A 20989-nucleotide genomic window follows, 5' to 3' on the forward strand; every position below is an offset into this window, starting at 1 on the left:
GCTCACTCTATTTCCACTCTCCAGCTCACTGTATTTCCACTCTCAAGCTCATTGTATTCCCACTCTCCAGCACACTGTATTTCCACTCTCCAGCTCACTGTATTTCCACTCTCCAGCTCACTGTATTTCCACTCTCCAGCTCACTGTATTTCCACTCTCCAGCTCATTGTATTTCCACTCTCCAGCTCACTGTATTTCCACTCTCCAGCTTATTCCATTTCCACTCTCCAGCTCACTCTATTTCCACTCTCCAGCTCATTGTATTTCCACTCTCCAGCTCACTGTATTTCTACTCTCCAGCTCATCGTGTTTCCACTCTCCAGCTTATTCTATTACCATTCTGAATTTCACTGTCCTTCCACTCTTCATCTCATTGTATTTCCACTCTCCAGCTCACTATATTTCCACTCTCCAGCTCATTGTATTTCCACTCTCCAGCTCACTATATTTCCACTCTCCAGCTCATTGTATTTCCACTCTCCAGCTCACTGTATTTCCACTCTCCAGCTCACTGTATTTCCACTCTCCAGCTCATTGTATTTCCACTCTGCAGCTCACTGTATTTCCACTCTCCAGCTCATTGTATTTCCACTCTCCAGCTCACTGTATTTCCACTCTCCAGCTCATCCTATTTCCACTCTCCAGCTCACTGTATTTCCAATCTCCAGCTCATCCTATTTCCACTCTCCAGCTCATTGTATTTCCACTCTCCAGCTCATTGTATTTCCACTCTCCAGCTCACTGTATCTCCATTCTCCAGCTCACTGTATTTCCACTCTCTAGCTCACTGTATTTCCACTCTCCAGCTCACTCTATTTCCACTCTCCAGCTCACTGTATTTCCACTCTCCAGCTTATTCCATTTCCACTCTCCAGCTCACTCTATTTCCACTCTCCAGCTCACTGTATTTCCACTCTCAAGCTCATTGTATTTCCACTCTCCAGCTCACTGTATTTCCACTCTCCAGCTTATTCTATTTCCACTCTCCAGCTCACTGTATTTCCACTCTCCAGCTCATTGTATTTCCACTCTCCAGCTCATTGTATTTCCACTCTCCAGCTCACTGTATTTCCACTCTCCAGCTCATTGTATTTCCACTCTCCAGCTCACTGTATTTCCACTCTCCAGCTTATTCCATTTCCACTCTCCAGCTCACTCTATTTCCACTCTCCAGCTCATTGTATTTCCACTCTCCAGCTCACTGTATTTCCACTCTCCAGCTCACAGTATTTCCAATCTCCAGCTCATAGTATTTCCACACTCCAGCTTATTCTATTACCATTCTGAATTTCACTGCACTTCCACTCTTCATCTCATTGTATTTCCACTCTCCAGCTCACTGTATTTCCACTCTCCAGCTTATTCCATTTCCACTCTCCAGCTCACTCTATTTCCACTCTCCAGCTCACTGTATTTCCACTCTCCAGCTTATTCCATTTCCACTCTCCTGCTCATTGTATTCCCACTCTCCAGCTCACTGTATTTCCACTCTCCAGCTCACTGTATTTCCACTCTCAAGCTCATTGTATTCCCACTCTCCAGCTCACTGTATTTCCACTCTCCAGCTCACTGTATTTCCACTCTCCAGCTCACTGTATTTCCACTCTCCAGCTCACTGTATTTCCAATCTCCAGCTCATTGTATTTCCACTCTCCAGCTCACTGTATTTCCACTCTCCAGCTTATTCCATTTCCACTCTCCAGCTCACTCTATTTCCACTCTCCAGCTCATTGTATTTCCACTCTCCAGCTCACTGTATTTCCACTCTCCAGCTCACAGTATTTCCACTCTCCAGCTCACTGTATTTCTACTCTCCAGCTCATCGTGTTTCCACTCTCCAGCTTATTCTATTACCATTCTGAATTTCACTGTCCTTCCACTCTTCATCTCATTGTATTTCCACTCTCCAGCTCACTATATTTCCACTCTCCAGCTCATTGTATTTCCACTCTCCAGCTCACTATATTTCCACTCTCCAGCTCATTGTATTTCCACTCTCCAGCTCACTGTATTTCCACTCTCCAGCTCACTGTATTTCCACTCTCCAGCTCATTGTATTTCCACTCTGCAGCTCACTGTATTTCCACTCTCCAGCTCATTGTATTTCCACTCTCCAGCTCACTGTATTTCCACTCTCCAGCTCATCCTATTTCCACTCTCCAGCTCACTGTATTTCCAATCTCCAGCTCATCCTATTTCCACTCTCCAGCTCATTGTATTTCCACTCTCCAGCTCATTGTATTTCCACTCTCCAGCTCACTGTATTTCCACTCTCCAGCTCATTGTATTTCCACTCTCCAGCTCACTGTATTTCCACTCTCCAGCTTATTCCATTTCCACTCTCCAGCTCACTCTATTTCCACTCTCCAGCTCATTGTATTTCCACTCTCCAGCTCACTGTATTTCCACTCTCCAGCTCACAGTATTTCAACTCTCCAGCTCACTGTATTTCTACTCTCCAGCTCATAGTGTTTCCACTCTCCAGCTTATTCTATTACCATTCTGAATTTCACTGTCCTTCCACTCTTCATCTCATTGTATTTCCACTCTCCAGCTCACTATATTTCCACTCTCCAGCTCATTGTATTTCCACTCTCCAGCTCACTATATTTCCACTCTCCAGCTCATTGTATTTCCACTCTCCAGCTCACTGTATTTCCACTCTCCAGCTCACTGTATTTCCACTCTCCAGCTCATTGTATTTCCACTCTGCAGCTCACTGTATTTCCACTCTCCAGCTCATTGTATTTCCACTCTCCAGCTCACTGTATTTCCACTCTCCAGCTCATCCTATTTCCACTCTCCAGCTCACTGTATTTCCACTCTCCAGCTCATCCTATTTCCACTCTCCAGCTCATTGTATTTCCACTCTCCAGCTCATTGTATTTCCACTCTCCAGCTCACTGTATTTCCACTCTCCAGCTTACTCTATTTTCACTCTCCAGCTCACTGTATCTCCACTCTCCAGCTCACTGTAATTCCACTCTCCAGCTCATTGTATTTCCACTCTCCAGCTCACTGTATTTCCACAGTCCAGCTTATTCTATTTCCACTCTCCAGCTCACTGTATTTCCACTCTCCAGCTCATTGTATTTCCACTCTCCAGCTCATTGTATTTCCACTCTCCAGATCACTGTATTTCCACTCTCCAGCTCATTGTATTTCCACTCTCCAGCTCACTGTATTTCCACTCTCCAGCTTATTCCATTTCCACTCTCCAGCTCACTCTATTTCCACTCTCCAGCTCATTGTATTTCCACTCTCCAGCTCATAGTATTTCCACTCTCCAGCTTATTCTATTACCATTCTGAATTTCACTGCACTTCCACTCTTCATCTCATTGTATTTCCACTCTCCAGCTCACTGTATTTCCACTCTCCAGCTTATTCCATTTCCACTCTCCAGCTCACTCTATTTCCACTCTCCAGCTCACTGTATTTCCACTCTCCAGCTTATTCCATTTCCACTCTCCAGCTCATTGTATTCCCACTCTCCAGCTCACTGTATTTCCACTCTCCAGCTCACTGTATTTCCACTCTCAAGCTCATTGTATTCCCACTCTCCAGCTCACTGTATTTCCACTCTCCAGCTCACTGTATTTCCACTCTCCAGCTCATTGTATTTCCACTCTCCAGCTCACTGTATTTCCACTCTCCAGCTCATTGTATTTCCACTCTCCAGCTCACTGTATTTCCACTCTCCAGCTTATTCCATTTCCACTCTCCAGCTCACTCTATTTCCACTCTCCAGCTCATTGTATGTCCACTCTCCAGCTCACTGTATTTCCACTCTCCAGCTCACAGTATTTCCACTCTCCAGCTCACTGTATTTCTACTCTCCAGCTCATCGTGTTTCCACTCTCCAGCTTATTCTATTACCATGCTGAATTTCACTGTCCTTCCACTCTTCATCTCATTGTATTTCCACTCTCCAGCTCACTATATTTCCACTCTCCAGCTCATTGTATTTCCACTCTCCAGCTCACTATATTTCCACTCTCCAGCTCATTGTATTTCCACTCTCCAGCTCACTGTATTTCCACTCTCCAGCTCATTGTATTTCCACTCTGCAGCTCACTGTATTTCCACTCTCCAGCTCATTGTATTTCCACTCTCCAGCTCACTGTATTTCCACTCTGCAGCTCATCCTATTTCCACTCTCCAGCTCACTGTATTTCCAATCTCCAGCTCATCCTATTTCCACTCTCCAGCTCATTGTATTTCCACTCTCCAGCTCATTGTATTTCCACTCTCCAGCTCACTGTATCTCCACTCTCCAGCTCACTGTATTTCCACTCTCCAGCTCATTGTATTTCCACTCTCCAGCTCACTGTATTTCCACTCTCCAGCTTATTCCATTTCCACTCTCCAGCTCACTCTATTTCCACTCTCCAGCTCATTGTATTTCCACTCTCCAGCTCACTGTATTTCCACTCTCCAGCTCACTGTATTTCTACTCTCCAGCTCATAGTGTTTCCACTCTCCAGCTTATTCTATTACCATTCTGAATTTCACTGTCCTTCCACTCTTCATCTCATTGTATTTCCACTCTCTAGCTCACTATATTTCCACTCTCCAGCTCATTGTATTTCCACTCTCCAGCTCACTATATTTCCACTCTCCAGCTCATTGTATTTCCACTCTCCAGCTCACTGTATTTCCACTCTCCAGCTCACTGTATTTCCACTCTCCAGCTCATTGTATTTCCACTCTGCAGCTCACTGTATTTCCACTCTCCAGCTCATTGTATTTCCACTCTCCAGCTCACTGTATTTCCACTCTCCAGCTCATCCTATTTCCACTCTCCAGCTCATTGTATTTCCACTCTCCAGCTCATTGTATTTCCACTCTCCAGCTCACTGTATTTCCACTCTCCAGCTTACTCTATTTTCACTCTCCAGCTCACTGTATCTCCACTCTCCAGCTCACTGTAATTCCACTCTCCAGCTCATTGTATTTCCACTCTCCAGCTCACTGTATTTCCACAGTCCAGCTTATCCTATTTCCACTCTCCAGCTCACTGTATTTCCACTCTCCAGCTCATTGTATGTCCACTCTCCAGCTCATTGTATGTCCACTCTCCAGCTCACTGTATCTCCACTCTCCAGCTCATTGTATTTCCACTCTCCAGCTCACTGTATTTCTACTCTCCAGCTCATAGTGTTTCCACTCTCCAGCTTATTCTATTACCATTCTGAATTTCACTGTCCTTCCACTCTTCATCTCATTGTATTTCCACTCTCCAGCTCACTATATTTCCACTCTCCAGCTCATTGTATTTCCACTCTCCAGCTCACTATATTTCCACTCTCCAGCTCACTGTATTTCCACTCTCCAGCTCACTGTATTTCCACTGTCCAGCTCATTGTATTTCCACTCTGCACCTCACTGTATTTCCACTCTCCAGCTCATTGTATTTCCACTCTCCAGCTCACTGTATTTCCACTCTCCAGCTCATCCTATTTCCACTCTCCAGCTCACTGTATTTCCACTCTCCAGCTCATCCTATTTCCACTCTCCAGCTCATTGTATTTCCACTCTCCAGCTCATTGTATTTCCACTCTCCAGCTTACTCTATTTTCACTCTCCAGCTCACTGTATCTCCACTCTCCAGCTCACTGTAATTCCACTCTCCAGCTCATTGTATTTCCACTCTCCAGCTCACTGTATTTCCACTCTCCAGCTCATTGTATTTCCTCTCTCCTGCTCATTGTATTTCCTCTCTCCTGCTCATTGTATGTCCACTCTCCAGCTCACTGTATCTCCACTCTCCAGCTCATTGTATTTCCACACTCCAGCTTATCCTATTTCCACTCTCCAGCTCACTGTATTTCCACTCTCCAGCTCATTGTATTTCCTCTCTCCTGCTCATTGTATGTCCACTCTCCAGCTCACTGTATCTCCACTCTCCAGCTCATTGTATTTCCACACTCCAGCTTATCCTATTTCCACTCTCCAGCTCACTGTATTTCCACTCTCCAGCTCATTGTATGTCCACTCTCCAGCTCATTGTATGTCCACTCTCCAGCTCACTGTATTTCCACTCTCCAGCTCATTGTATTTCCACTCTCCAGCTTATCCTATTTCCACTCTCCATCTCTTTGTATTTCCACTCTCCAGCTCATTGTATTTCCACTCTGCAGCTCACTGTATTTCCACTCTCCAGCTCACTGTATTTCCACTCTGCAGCTCACTGTATTTCCACTCTCCAGCTCATTGTATTTCCACACTCCAGCTTATCCTATTTCCACTCTCCAGCTCACTGTATTTCCACTCTCCAGCTCATTGTATGTCCACTCTCCAGCTCACTGTATCTCCACTCTCCAGCTCATTGTATTTCCACACTCCAGCTTATCCTATTTCCACTCTCCAGCTCACTGTATTTCCACTCTCCAGCTCATTGTATGTCCACTCTCCAGCTCACTGTATCTCCACTCTCCAGCTCATTGTATTTCCACACTCCAGCTTATCCTATTTCCACTCTCCAGCTCACTGTATTTCCACTCTCCAGCTCATTGTATGTCCACTCTCCAGCTCATTGTATTTCCACTCTCCAGCTCACTGTATTTCCACTCTCCAGCTCATTGTATTTCCACTCTCCAGCTTATCCTATTTCCACTCTCCATCTCTTTGTATTTCCACTCTCCAGCTCATTGTATTTCCACTCTGCAGCTCACTGTATTTCCACTCTCCAGCTCACTGTATTTCCACTCTGCAGCTCACTGTATTTCCACTCTCCAGCTCATTGTATTTCCACTCTCCAGCTCACTGTATTTCCACTCTCCTGTTCATTGTATTTCCACTCTCCAGCTCACTGTATTTCCACTCTCCTGTTCATTGTATTTCCACTCTCCAGGTCATTCTATTTCCATTCTCTATCTCACTGTATTTCCACTCTCCAGTTCATTGTATCATTGAATTATTTTCCTTTAACATCTTCCAGTAGATCTTAACACTCTCCCAGCTTCAGCACTTGTTTGCAACGTCAAAAGTATAGGGAAGGCCATGACTTGTATCCTCCTCCACTGCCTCTCCACTGTCGTCCAGCTGGTTTTGACTGCACCCTCCTGGTTCCATTCTTTGCTGTCTAATCATAGCCAGAGTGTCACTTGTAATGGCTTCTCGTCCCACTCCTGCATTGTTATCTCTGGTGTTCCCTTAGGATCTATCCTTGGCCTCCTCTTATTTCTCATCTACCTGCTGCCCCTCAGCAACATCAGCTGAAAATAGTGTTAGTTTTCAGATGAGTGCTGACGACACCCAGCTCTACCTCATCGCCACCTTTCTCGACCCCTCCACTGTCTCTACGTTATCTGACTGCTTGTCCAACATTCGCTATTACATGTGCAGAAATTTGTTTCAACTAAACATTGGGAAGATCAAAGCCATTGTCTTTGGCCCCCACTACAAACTCCATTCCCTAGCGAAAGACTTAATCCCTCTCCCTGGTAACTGTCTGAGGCTAAACCAGACTCTTGATAACCTTGCTGTCATATTTGACCCTGAGATGAGCATCCGACCACATAACTGCGCCATCACTAAGACCTATTTCCGTCTCCGTAACAACACCCAACTCCGCCCCTGCCTCTGCTCATCTGCTGCTGAAATCCTCATTCATGCCTTTGTCACCTCTGGACTTGACTATTCCAATGCTCTCCTGCCTGGTCTCCCACTTTCTCCCTTCTGTAAACCTGAGGTCAAAGAACAACAAAGAACAAAGAACAGTACAGCCCAGGAACAGGCCATTCGGCCCTCCAATCCTGCGCCGATCTTGATGCCTGTCTAAACTAAAACCTTCTGCACTTCCGGGTCCGAACCCCTCAATTCCCATGCTATTCATGCATTTGTCAAGATGCCTCTTAAACGTCGCTATCGTACCTGCTTCCACCACCTCCCCCGGCAGCAAGTTCCAGGCACTCACCACCCTCTGTGTAAAGAACTTGCCTCACACATCCCCTCTAAACTTTTCCCCTTGCGCCTTAAACCTCTGTCCCCTAGTAACTGACTCTTCCACCCTGGGAAAAAGATTCTGACTATCCACTCTGTCCATGCCGCTCATAACTTTGTAAACCTCTATCATGTCGCCCCTCTACCTCCGTCGTTCCAGTGAAAAAAATCCGAGTTTATCCAACCTCTCCTCATAGCTAATGTCCTCCAGACCAGGCAACATCCTGGTAAACCTCCTCTGTACCCTCTCCAAAGCCTCCACGTCCTTCTGGTAGTGTGGCGACCAGAATTGCACGCAATATTCTAAGTGTGGCCTAACTAAGGTTCTGTACAGCTGCAGCATGACTTGCCAATTTTTATACTCTATGCCCCGACTGATGAAGGCAAGCATGCTGTATGCCTTCTTGACTACCTTATCCACCTGCGTTGCCACTTTCAGTGACCTGTGGACCTGTACGCCCAGATCTCTCTGCCTGTCAATACTCCTAAGGGTTCTGCCACTTACTGTATACCTCCCACCTGTACTAGATCTTCCAAAATGCATTACCTCACATTTGTCTGGATTAAACTCCATCTGCCATTTCTCCGCCCAAGTCTCCAACCGATCTATATCCTGCTGTATCCTCTGGCAATCCTCATCACTATCCGCAACTCCACCAACCTTTGTGTCGTCCGCAAACTTACTAATCAGACCAGCTACATTTTCCTCCAAATCATTTATATATACTACAAAGAGCAAAGGTCTCAGCACTGATCCCTGTGGAACACCATTAGTCACATCCCTCCATTCAGAAAAGCACCCTTCCACTGCTACCCTCTGTCTTCTATGACCAAGCCAGTTCTGTATCCATCTTGCCAGCTCACCTCTGATCCCATGTGACTTCACCTTTTGTACCAGTCTGCCATGAGGGTCCTTGTCACAGGCTTTACTGAAGTCCATATAGACAACATCCACTGCCCTTCCTTCATCAATCATCTTCGTCACTTCCTCAAAAAACTCAATCAAGTTAGTAAGACACGACCTCCCCTTCACAAAACCATGCTGCCTCTCGCTAATAAGTTCATTTGTTTCCAAATGGGAGTAAATCCTGTCCCGAAGAATCCTCTCTAATAATTTCCGTACCACTGATGTAAGGCTCACTGGCCTATAATTTCCTGGATTATCCTTGCTCCCCTTCTTAAACAAAGGAACAACATTGGCTATTCTCCAGTCCTCTGGGACCTCACCTGTAGCCAATGAGGATGCAAAGATTTCTGTCAAGGCCCCAGCAATTTCTTCCTTTGCCTCCATCAGTATTCTAGGGTAGATCCCATCAGGCCCTGGGGACTTATCTACCTTAATGCTTTGCAAGACACCCAACACCTCCTCCTTTTTGATAATGAGATGACTGAGACTATCTGCACTCCCTTCCCTAGGCTCATCATCCACCAAGTCCTTCTCTTTGGTGAATACTGATGCAAAGTACTCATTTAGTACCTCGCCCATTTTCTCTGGCTCCACACATAGATTCCCATCTCTGTCCTTGAGTGGGCCAACCCTTTTCCTGGTTACCCCCTTGCTCTTTATATATGTATAAAAAGCCTTGGGATTCTCCTTAATCCTGTTTGCCAATGACTTTTCATGACCCCTTTTAGCCCTCCTGACTCCTTGCTTAAGTTCCTTCCTACTTTCTTTATATTCCTCAAGGGCTTTGTCTGTTCCCAGCCTTCTAGCCCTTATGAATGCTTCCTTTTTCCGACTGCCCATATCCTCACTCATGCCATGTCCCATTTAACCATCACCCCTGTGTTCACTGACCTCCATTGGCTCCCAGTCAAGCAATACCTCAGTTTTAAAATTCTCTTGTTCGTTTTCAAATTCCTCCAAGGCCTCACCCCTCCCTATCTCTGTAATCTCCTGCAGCCCCACAAACCTCCGAGATATCTGTGCCCCTCTAATTCTGGCCTCTTGAGCATCCCTGATTTTAATCTCTCCGCCATTTGTGGCCGGGCTGCCTCGGCCCTCAGCTTTGGAATTCCTTTCCCAAGCTTCTTCAACTCTCCACCTCACTTTCCTCCTTCAAAACCTTCTTAAAACCTACCTCTTTGACCAAGCTTTTAGCCATCTGCTCTAATATCACCTTCTGTGGCTCAATGTCCAATTTTGCTTCTTAATGCTCCTGTGATGCGCCTTGGGATCTTTGTTATGTTGAAGGCGCTATGTAAATAAAAGTTGTTGTTGTTGTTAAAGAAACCCCATTACACAGAGGCAAGATTCTGCAAAGTTACCAGCTACTCTGGAAAAGTATCTCTTCAGACATACTGATGTCTGACAATTGAAAATTGAATGCTGCTGCCCTGTAATTATAGAAAGCAGTGAGGCCACTGGCACAAAGCCCAGTCTGGCACAGATAAGATCAACTACTCTTTTTCTTTTGCCTGGAATTGTAAATAAGGACCTTAAAAAAAATTCGAGAAACAAGCTTTTATTAGACTTGTTCCTCACACAATGTTTGATAGAAACATATTCTTGCTGGATGTGACAGAAGGCATGGGCTTCATTTTATACTACGCTTTGAAGAAAATTAAAACTGGGCACCTTGGTATTATTCCATTTGCTGCAAAAACATTTGTGCGTTCCTGAATCAAGCAGCATTCCTCGAAGGGTCACTCAAACGATGGATTTCATTGACAAAATTGGAAAGGGCTGCTTGACCCAAGGCAGGTTTTCCGCCATTTTGTCAGAACATAGGGAGGCGTTTCGTTGCGGAGATGTGTCTGCTGGTCTTCAGAAAATTGCAATGGAATTAAAGTGAACTGTGTAGGCCATGCAGAAGGAAAGAACAAAATAAATTCCCCACAATTAAAGATAAAAATTTTGCTGAAGGCATTTTCAGTTACGTCATTTGTATATATTGCACAGCCTGAAACATTCAGGGACTTTAATATTGTGCCTTTCCACAGACATATTCCTGTAGGTTGCTGGACGCTCAGCTCTGTTTGCTTTCTTTCTTAGCTTGTCCCATCGATAACTACCATTATACCAGAATCACCAGTATCAGGTTACCACCATGATCGCAGGAAGTTTTACACCTGGATTTTAAAATTCTTACCCTGGTTTTCAAATCCCTTCATGGCCTCGCCTCTCCCTATCTCTGTCACCTCCTCCAGCCCCACAACCCTCCAAGATCTCTGCGCTCCTCCAATTCTGACCACTTGAGCACCCCCATTTTAATTACTCCACCATTGGTGGCCGTGCCTTCAGCTGTCTAGGCTCTACACCCTAGTCTTCTTTATCTCTCTCTCCCTCTCTCTCCTTCCTTAAAAGGTACCTCTTTAGATCACCTACTACCTCCTCAAGTGGCTCGGTGTCAAATTTTGTTTGCTAATAGCATGCTTCACTCCATTAAAGGCGCTATATAAATGCAAGTTGTTATTGTTTATATGGTGTAAAGAAGATCGCCAGTTGTCGCTTCATTAAACCTATATTTTGTTCAACAGAATGTTGTTAATCTGAATTTAAATGACTCATTATTGACATGCGAAGCATGTGTTACAGTTTTATCCTTAATGTTGACTACTGCTATGTAAATTATCATGTCAAGTCGGTCCATTGGCAGTCTGCTGGCACTTTCAATGTCTACACATCTGATGTATTGGGAAGCAGGCACCCATCATAATAGTGGAAGGCAATTAGTTTTAACAGAGAACAGTAGCATTCATTGACTGCCAGTTTCTTTCTCATTCGGACAGCGAGTCGCCAAAGGGTGGAGGTCAGAGCCAATTACGCCAGAGTCCGAAAAGAACAGGGACAAGATGCCACCAACATTGTCATTACTTCTAGAACAAATCCCAAAGCACAGGTATGGCATTCCATCAAGTGTCAGAGCCCACTACAAAAAGACAATATTGATTTGAAATCAGGTTTTATTTTTCAGTCATTTCTCAGTAGTAGGAATGAGGAAACTTATTAAAGTTGTTTTACACACCAGCTGATCATCTAAAACAGGTGTTAGGCTCCTTACATATATCACGTAGGGGCCTAACATGTGTTGAAGGACTCCAACTCATCTTATTCATATTTCAGCGCACCTTCCGGACATCGTCCAGATTTAGACAATATCATTTTCTTAGCTAAAGGCAAGTTACTGTACAAGTTCTGTGCCAGTGCAGATGTTTCACAAGGACACTATAATTGCAGAGTGAATCCAGAGTCATGGTTCAATCTGACTTCTGAGTGAAGTGGAGTGAGCAGAGGGAGCAAGCACCCACCACTTTGGAATGATCCTGCATGGTGTGTAAATCCAGTGTGGTGCAAAACTGTTGGGCAAATTCTAATCTTGTCTGACCTCAATTAGACTATCTGGATAGGAGAATTCTACCCTTCCCAATCTCTAAGCGTTTAAATTTCTAGCCCTCAGGAACCCTCCCTGATGTATCCAACTAGAATTCCAGACTATAGGAAATGTGGTGGCCAATTTAGACACAACTGTCCCACAAACAACAATGTGGTAACGAATAGATCAACTGTTTCTTTTAGTGATGTTGATTAATGGATAAATAATGGCCAGAATGCCGAGGAGAACTCCCCTGCTCTTCTTTGAAATATTGCTAGGGGGGGTCTTTTACTTCCACCTGAGAGGGCAGACGGGGCCTTGGTTTAACATTGCAACCAACGGACGACATCTTTGACAGTGCAGCACTCCCTCAGTACTGAACTGGGTGTGTCAGCCTGGATTATGTGCTCAAGTCTATGGAGTGAGGCCTAAATGCAGAATCTTCTGACTCAGAGACGAGAGTGCTACTCACTGAACCACTGCTGTTACTCAAAGAGAGTATCCGGCAAAATGGCAAGCACTGTTTTAGGCCAGTTTTTCTAGGTTTTTTTCCATAGCTTATCAGCCAAATTTACAATGGATAATCTAGAGAAAGCACATGAAATTATTGAATGAGAGTGTTATTTTTGCAGTAGCTGTGATTTGTTACACTTCTTAGCCAGTGTGTTTTGTGCACAGGTTGAGACGCCCAGTCCTTTTTTGGCCCTTCTCCCAGCCGGAGATATTAATGAATGAACTAGACAGGTAAGTAGTAAATCACAATCAATCTTCTGCCATAATGATGTCCTAATGTAATTGTTAGTGCTTTCATCTGTAATGAATCAGGCATAATGCTTGCGTTTCTCATTGAGTTATAATTGAGGGCCTAGAAAAATCCCTGTTTATTGTCCAAATCTGTTCTTTGAAATTCTATGGTATTGTATTAGGACAGGACCTACTTATTTTTGTAGCTTTGTATAAATGGTGTGAAAATCTGTTGAGATTCAAATTCTGATTGAAACAATAGGCTTTGAAATGAAGTATGATGCTTATTAAATAACTGCGATGAGCTTTGACCAGCTAATAAAATTCAAGCAACTTCCCATGATTTGCAAACTAAGATTTGTGGGGGATTCTTTCATAAATATTGACACACTGCTGGCATTCCCTGAAAATATTGATACACTTCCAGGGAGCCCCTAAAATTATTGAAACATTCCCAGGGTCCTCTATAAATAATGACACTTTCCAGTGTTACCTCTTATTTTTGGTGTTCCTTGGCTAGGATCTAGACCTGGACCCCCAAGTGGTCCGCCTGTGGCCCTTAGGAATTCTCCCGGTGCCCACATCATTGGGGGCAAGGGAAGAGGGAGCCAAGAGAATTCCCATCATGAGCCTGCATGCTTCTTGGTCCGGTCTCTTCTGGTGTCTGGACCCATTTATTGGGGCAGATAGAAACCCCACCTGCCCCCAGACCCATGGGCTGTTTGTTAGGCAGCAGTCTTGAGGGTACAGCCTTGGTATAACCAGTTCTGCCACAATTTAGTGTTTGCCAGGCACCTTAGGCTCAATTTGTACCACCATTTCGCTGTTGCTGAGTCCACATTTTTGTTTAGACATAAAAACAAAGCCAATGACAGTTTCAGTGCTGGATGTAAAAGTACTTTTAATGTACCCTCTTTCCATTTTCTGGTTTTCTCTTCACAGTGGGAATGGATTTCAAGATCAAACAAGTGGAATTGTGAAAATCTGCAAATTCCCGATAAAGGACTGGAATTGCCAAATTGCAATGGATTCCTGCCATTAATCCTTTCAGCGTCCCAACAATGGACCAAAATCGAAGTGCCACAGCAATGGAATCGAGTGTTCCTGAGAAAAGTTGAATGATGAGCCATTTGCCAATGAAATTGTTACAAAAATAAATCTGCTGCTCTTCTCATTGGTTGGTTTAGCAGAGATTTAGATTGTGAAGCAGAAACTGCAAAAGGCTCACTAGTTGGACAAGCCACTGAACCACAAAGCAGATGATTTCGCTCAAATTAGATAATAAGCGAAAAGGAATCTATTGGAAAGAAAGAAGATCAATACTAAGTGATCCTCCGTTTCTGATAAAAACAAATTATTAGTCTTTATAAAATTTGCAACAATAACACAAAACTGAACACAACCATGCCAAGCAGCCAAACATACTGCTATCCAAACAGTTTCCAGCTGTGTATCATATTGAAGGCTTGCATTTATATAGCGCCTTTCAATACTACAGGACATCCCAAAGTGCTTTACAGCCAATGAAGTACAATCACTGTTATAATGCAGGAAACTCAGCAGCCAATTTGCACACAGCAAACTCCCATAAACACCAATGTGGTAGTGACTTTTTTTTAGTGATATTGATTCAAGGATCAATATTGGCCAAGCCACAAGGGAGAACTCCCTTACTTATTTTAAGTAGTGCCATGGGATCTTTTATATCCACCTGAGAGGGTAGGTAGGACCTCATCACTTTAATACCTCATCTACCTCCAACAGTATAGCACTCCCACAATGCTGCACTGGAGTGGTAGCCTTGATTTTTGTGTTCACGTCCTACAGGGGGGTCTTGAACTCATACCCTTCTGACTTGGTGATAAGCATGTTACCCACTGCACCACACCTACAATTGTACAATTGCATAACACAGAAGGAAGGTATTTCGTCCATCGTGCCTTTGCTGTCTCTTTGAAAGAGCTGTCCAATTAGCCCCAATCCATTGCTCTTTCCCCATAGCCCTGCTATTCTTCCTTTTCAAGTATTTATACAATTCCCTTTTGAAAGTTATTATTGAACCTACTGCCCTTTCAGACAGTGAATTCCAGATTATTACAACAACTCACTGCATAACAAATACTCTCCTGTGTTTTAGCTGTGGCTCTGTTGTAGCACTCTTGTCTTTGAGTCACAAGGTTCTAGCTTTAATCCCACTCCAGGGCTTGAGCACAAAAATCAAGGCTGACACTCCAATGCAGTACTGAGGGATTGTCGTCTTTTGAATGAAACATTAAAGCGAGGCCGCACCTGTCTGCTTGGGTGGATGTAAAATATCCCGTGGCATTATTTCGAAGAAGAGCAGGGGAGTTCTCCCCAGGAGGACGTAGATAGATTTTTGAAATCTCAGGGAGTCGAGGGTTAGGCAGAGCAGGCCTGATGAGGAGTTGAGGCCTGGGATAGATCACCCATGATCTTATTGAATGGCGGGGTAGGCTTGAGGGGCTGAATGGCCTACTCCTGCTCCTATTTCTTATGTTCTTATGTTCAGTGTCCTAGTCTCTCAAACAACACCCATAAACAGATGATCTGGTCATTGTCACATTACTGTTTGTAGGAGTTTGCTGTGCACAAATTGGATGCTACATTTCCTATATTCTAACAGTGACTACATTTCAAAAGTTGTAAAGCACTTTAAAACATCTAGTGGTTGTGAAAAGCACGATATAAATGCATGTGTTTCTTTTTCCCCCTCTGCTTCATTCATCTTAAATCTGTGTCCTCTGATTCCCAACCGTCCTGCCAGTAGAAACAGTTTCTCCCTAACTGCTCCATCAAAAACCCTTCATAATTTTGAACTCCTCTATTAAATCTCTCATTAATCTTCTCTGTTCAAAGGAGAAAAATTCCAGCCTCTCTACTCCATATGAAGAAGTGCTGCCTGGCATCACCCTTGAATGGTCAAGCTCTAATGTTAAGGTTATACCCCTTTGTCCTTGACTGCCCCACTAAAGAAAATAGTTTAGCTCGATACATCTCAAATACTTCAGTCAGATCACCGCTGGATCTTCTATACTCAAGGGAATATAAGCTTAATCACTGCAACCTGTCCTCATTATTTAACCCCTTTAGCCCCAGTATCATTCTGGTGAATCTGTGCTGCACCTGCTCCAAGACAAATACATGCAGCACCCAAACTGAACCCACTACTCCAGATGTTGCTAACCGGAGCTTTATACAGGAGTAACACAACTTTCATTCTGAATAGGACTTGGTATAAGAGTGGACATGGACAACAGTTTTGCATAAGCTGAAGTTTATGAATGGTGTTGGCTAAGAGCGCATTATATTACTCGTGTCTGGAGGTGACCATAGCATGGATGAGGGTGTCAGAAACACTGGGCAGAGGTGTGCAACATTATGGACTTGGATATAGGTTGTCTTTGTGTTGGACAGCACTCAGGGTCACAAACTCAGTTGGAGATTGAAGAGGAGAGTGAGATTGCTAGCAGTCCTGAACAGCCTGGGACAGCAAGGGAGAAGAAGTCAGTGGTGAGGGAGTGGAGTATGTGGAAGAGGCCAAAGACAATGGCTTCAGTCTTCCTGTTGTTTAGCCAGAGGTCATTAATGCTTAAACAAGTCAAATTTTGTTACCACTAGACTGGACAGTTCCAACGCTCTCCTGGTCAGCCTACCATCATCCTCGCTCCATGAACTCGAGCTCATCCAGAACTCAGCTGCCCCTATCTTAACTTACCCATGGTCCTGTTCATCCATCATCCCTGTACTCCTACTTGTTTTCAAATCCCTCCGTGGCCGCACGCCTCCTTATCTCTGTAATCTCCTCTAGCTCTACATCTCTCCGAGATCGCTGCACTCCTTCAATTCTGGTTACTTGTGCATCACCAATTTTCATTGTTCCACATTGGCCACTGTGCCTTTGGCTGCCTAGGTCCTTGGCTCTGTAAATCCCTCCTTAAACATCTCCACATCTCCATCTCTCTCTGCTCCTTTAAGACAGTCCTTAAAATCTACCTCCTTGAACAAGCTTTTGGTCATCGATCCTAATATTTCTTTATGTGGCTCGGTGTCAAATTGTGTCTGATTACTCTCCTGTGAAACACCTCAGTATGTTTTACTATGTTAAAGGTGCTATATAAGTCAAGTTGTTGTTGTAAACAGTGGGGAGTTGGATCCTACGGGTTTGCTACCTGTGGGACTCAGTGTGAAAGTGGGCTCCACATTCCGAATGTTAAAGGGGACGAGCAGCAGTTTCCAAAGACTGCATGGAGTTACATGAAAAATATAAAAGTGCCTCTGGATCCCTGACAATCCCATAGCCATCAGCCAGGACTTAAACTTCAAACTTCAAAGCTTAATGGCATGTTTACATTTCACTTCATAAAAACTAGCCCATGGGAGGTTGTGTGTACCTTAATTATAGTCTAACTTAATTATAGCTTCTTACTGGAAAGTAAAAATCTAAATGTGTTTATTTTAGATCGAGTCATCTGCACTTAAATATAAATAGAAAGCTTTTAAGAAGCTTTTGCAATTGAGTTTGTTTAACTAGACAGAACTGCGGCCACATCAGGTGATGTCATATGATGAGGGCTGTAGAGTGACAGGTCACATTGCAAAGCACTCAGTTTACAAAGAAGTCTTCACAGCCACGTTTAATCTTTTCAGCATATAAAACCATGGACAGCTTTGAAATTCAGGAAAATCTTCACTCAAGGGGCTGGATTTTGTGCAGGAGGCGGGGCTCCCAGCACAAGGCCGAAAAGGCGAGAGGATCCCCACCTCTGCATTTACGCGCCCCCCCCGGAGCGATCCTCTGGTATTTTTCAATTAAATATTCATGAGCTGGGATCCCTGCCCCATGAAAGACGGGGATTCCATCTGCATGAACTGCTGGCCAATCAGAGGGCCAGCAGCTCAGCAGTATCGGCAGCGCCACTGGGAGTAGAGACCTCGGACCCAGGCCCAGTGCTGGAACCCTGGACAAGAGGTAGGTGAGGTGGAGTCGCTGGGACCAATCGGAGAGCCCCGGTGAGGGGGATGGGGGGTATTCATGGAGTTCGGGGGGGGAGGGTCCTGGGGGGGAGTGGAGTTTCTTCCTGGTGGGGGTCTACTGTGGATCACAAATTGCCCATGGAGGAGACCCTGCATGGCCTCAATTGGCCCCTGGGTGGGAAGGCGTCATTGGCCTATCCCGCCCTCGGGAACATTGCTTGGCAACAGGGAAGTGTCGGGCCCTCCACCCTGCCAATCCCCCGCCACCTGTCACGATGCTCTATGCCCCCACCTCCTTCCCTACCTCAGGGGTGGGGTGGGGCCATAAAATCCCAGCCTAGGGTGTGATTCTGAACACTTGACAAATAGACAAGTGGGAAAGTGAAGGCGAATGCCATGAAAAATTCCTTCACTCACAGCACCTCAACCAAGACAAGCAGTGTTGGTGCAGCAAAGCTGTAGCTGACCTCCGGACTTCATTCAGTGCTTTGATCACACCTTGATTAAACGCTTGCTGACTGAACAGAATTGGGTTACATGCAGTACTGTTACTGTGCACTGCAGAATCTTGGCTACAATTTATTGTTACTGAATATTAAAAGGCATCGGGACGAGAGAAAGTTAACTTAGACTGGAGCAGATAAATAAAGAAAATGCATTGGAATTTTTATCCTATGGTTAGGCTCTCAACAGTAACCTTCGCCAAACTAAGCATTGTTCTCCTGAGCTCCTTTAGCACTGACGGTGAGCAGAGGGTGGGGGGGTAGGGGGTCGGTGGTATGTAGGGTCATGATTGTCGCATCAGGTTTCAAAACCTTTCTCTGTGGCACCTTCTGAAATCATTTGTTGTGCAGTCAGTGTTTCTGTTTGATTCTGGTAGTGCTCTGATCCATCCACAATTAACTGCAAACTGAGAAGAGATAGAAATCACATGAGCAACCATTGTGCTTTAAGAGTTTCTACTAAATAAATCAAAGAAATATTCATTTTCGACATGACTCTTCATCATCATGTGTTTTAATTTCATATTGTGTACTGTAATCTAATAAAAGAAAGAACTTGCATTTATACGGCGCCTTCATGTCCCAAAATGCTTCAAATACTTTTTGAAATGCAGTCTCTCTTCTAATGTAGTAAATTCAGCTGCCAGTTTGTGCACAGAAAGTTCCCGCAAACAGGAATGTGAAAGTGCAAAGATGATCTATTTTGGTAATGTTTGGTGATAAATATTAACCAAAACTCTATCAGAACCGTGCACTGAGTGGGCAGACAGGACCTTGGTTTAATGCTTCTTATCAGAGAACCAGTGACAGTGCTACCCTCAGTACTGCACTAAAGTTTCTATTGAAGTCTCTGGACTGAGCTTTGAGTCCACAACCTTCTGACTCAGAGACAAAAAGCACAACCCACTGAGCTACGGTTAACACAGCTAATAACTGAAGAATAATGTAGACAAGCAGCACGTCTGAATGCAGCTCACACAAGACGTAAAGCATGATAGATTATTTTGTAAGTCAACCTCTAAAGTCACGGTGTGCAAACTTGGTCAACGTCTGAATGCCTCTGATGCAGTGAACACTGCATTGAACGTCGAATTCACTCAGGTCTGTAGCATCTTGCCAATTTAAGATGGGCTACTCCATATAGGTTAGAATTTGAAGAAAAGAACAGAGCACCCAGATGTGAGGACATGCAAAACTCCACCATCCTTGTCCTAACTTGTACAAAATGGCTTTTAAAATGTAATTGGATGAGCACCTGAAGGGAATAAATTTGCAGGGCTATGGGGAAAGAGTGGGACTAGCTAAATTGCTGTTTCAGAGAGCCAGCATGGATTCAAGGGGCCAAATGGCCTCCTTCTGTGTTGTATCCATTCTATGATTTTATGAAGAAGTCCCATTCACAGATTACCCCTGTGCTTGTTAACTTACGTTGGCAATACATCAATGTCAAAATTTCATCCATGTTTTCAAATCCCTCCATAGCCTCACCCTTCTTTATCTCTGTAACCTCCTCCAGACCCTCCTAGATCTCTGTGCTCCTCCAATTGTGGCCTCTTACACATCCCGATTTTAATCACTCCACCATTGGTGACTTAGCTTTCTGCTGCCTAGGCCCTAAGCTCTGGAATTCCTTCTTCAATCTCTTCACCTCTCGGCCTTGCTTTCCTCCTTGGCTAACCTATGCCTCTTGACCAAGCTTTCAAACACCAGTCCTAGTCTGTAGCTGGGTGTCAAATTTTGTTTGATAACACTCCTGTGAAGCATCTTGGGATGTTTTACATTAAAGGCGCTATATAAATTCAAGTTGTTGTTGCTGTGACATCAGAGCACGCACACACATGCAAATTATATCTAATTCTCTGCTATGTGTATGTAGGACACAGGCCTGGTTTTCCTGAGTGCAGCTGGTGCTGGTAGGGACTACCTCAGGGTAAACCAATCTTGAGGTGGAGGGGGAGGGAACCTCCATCAGATTTTAAGCCCCTCATTTACATATGCAAATGTCCTAACACCTGCTTCAGGCACTGATAAAAAGGGCAACTATTTTTGTTCTATCCCAAAATCCACACAAAGATTGTTATTCACACATTACATTGCGGGAAATGATGATCCAACACCAGTATCATCCGCATACTAAAAACAAAGTAAAAAAGGAATAAAAACAAGAAATGCCGGAAATACTTAGCAGGCCTGACAGCATCTGAAGAGAGAGATAAGCAGAGTTAACGTTTCAGGTCAGTGACCCTTCATCAGAACTGGCAGATATTTGAAATGTAAAAGGTTTTAAGCAAGTAAGGCGGGGGTGGGGCAAGAGATAACAAAAGAGAAGGTGTTAATAGGACAAGGTCACAGAGAATAACCTACCAGAAGGTCATGGGGCAAAGGCAAACGGTATGTTAATGATGTGCTGAAAGACAAAGTGTGAGTACAGAGAGGGGGTTAATTGACAGATAACTGAACAGTCTGGCCCCAAGGACAAACATGA

The 20989-nt window shown here is 44.3% G+C and overlaps 1 protein-coding gene across 5 annotated transcripts in view; it reads left to right on the plus strand.

Moving 5' to 3' along the window:
* Nucleotides 1-18024, plus strand: part of LOC137377181 (doublecortin domain-containing protein 1-like) — an 822721-nt gene extending 804697 nt beyond the window's left edge. For all 5 annotated transcript variants that reach the window (XM_068046610.1, XM_068046609.1, XM_068046608.1 and 2 more), the window contains 3 exons: nucleotides 11679-11788; nucleotides 12941-13006; nucleotides 13949-18024. In XM_068046610.1, the coding sequence (XP_067902711.1) occupies nucleotides 11679-11788; nucleotides 12941-12997 (167 nt within the window). In that variant the 3' untranslated portion in view covers nucleotides 12998-13006; nucleotides 13949-18024. The remainder of the gene's footprint in view (nucleotides 1-11678; nucleotides 11789-12940; nucleotides 13007-13948) is intronic.
* Nucleotides 18025-20989: the final 2965 nt, after the last annotated feature.

Source organism: Heterodontus francisci, chromosome 14, assembly GCF_036365525.1.
Source record: "Heterodontus francisci isolate sHetFra1 chromosome 14, sHetFra1.hap1, whole genome shotgun sequence".
Classification (NCBI taxonomy): Eukaryota; Metazoa; Chordata; class Chondrichthyes; order Heterodontiformes; family Heterodontidae; genus Heterodontus; species Heterodontus francisci.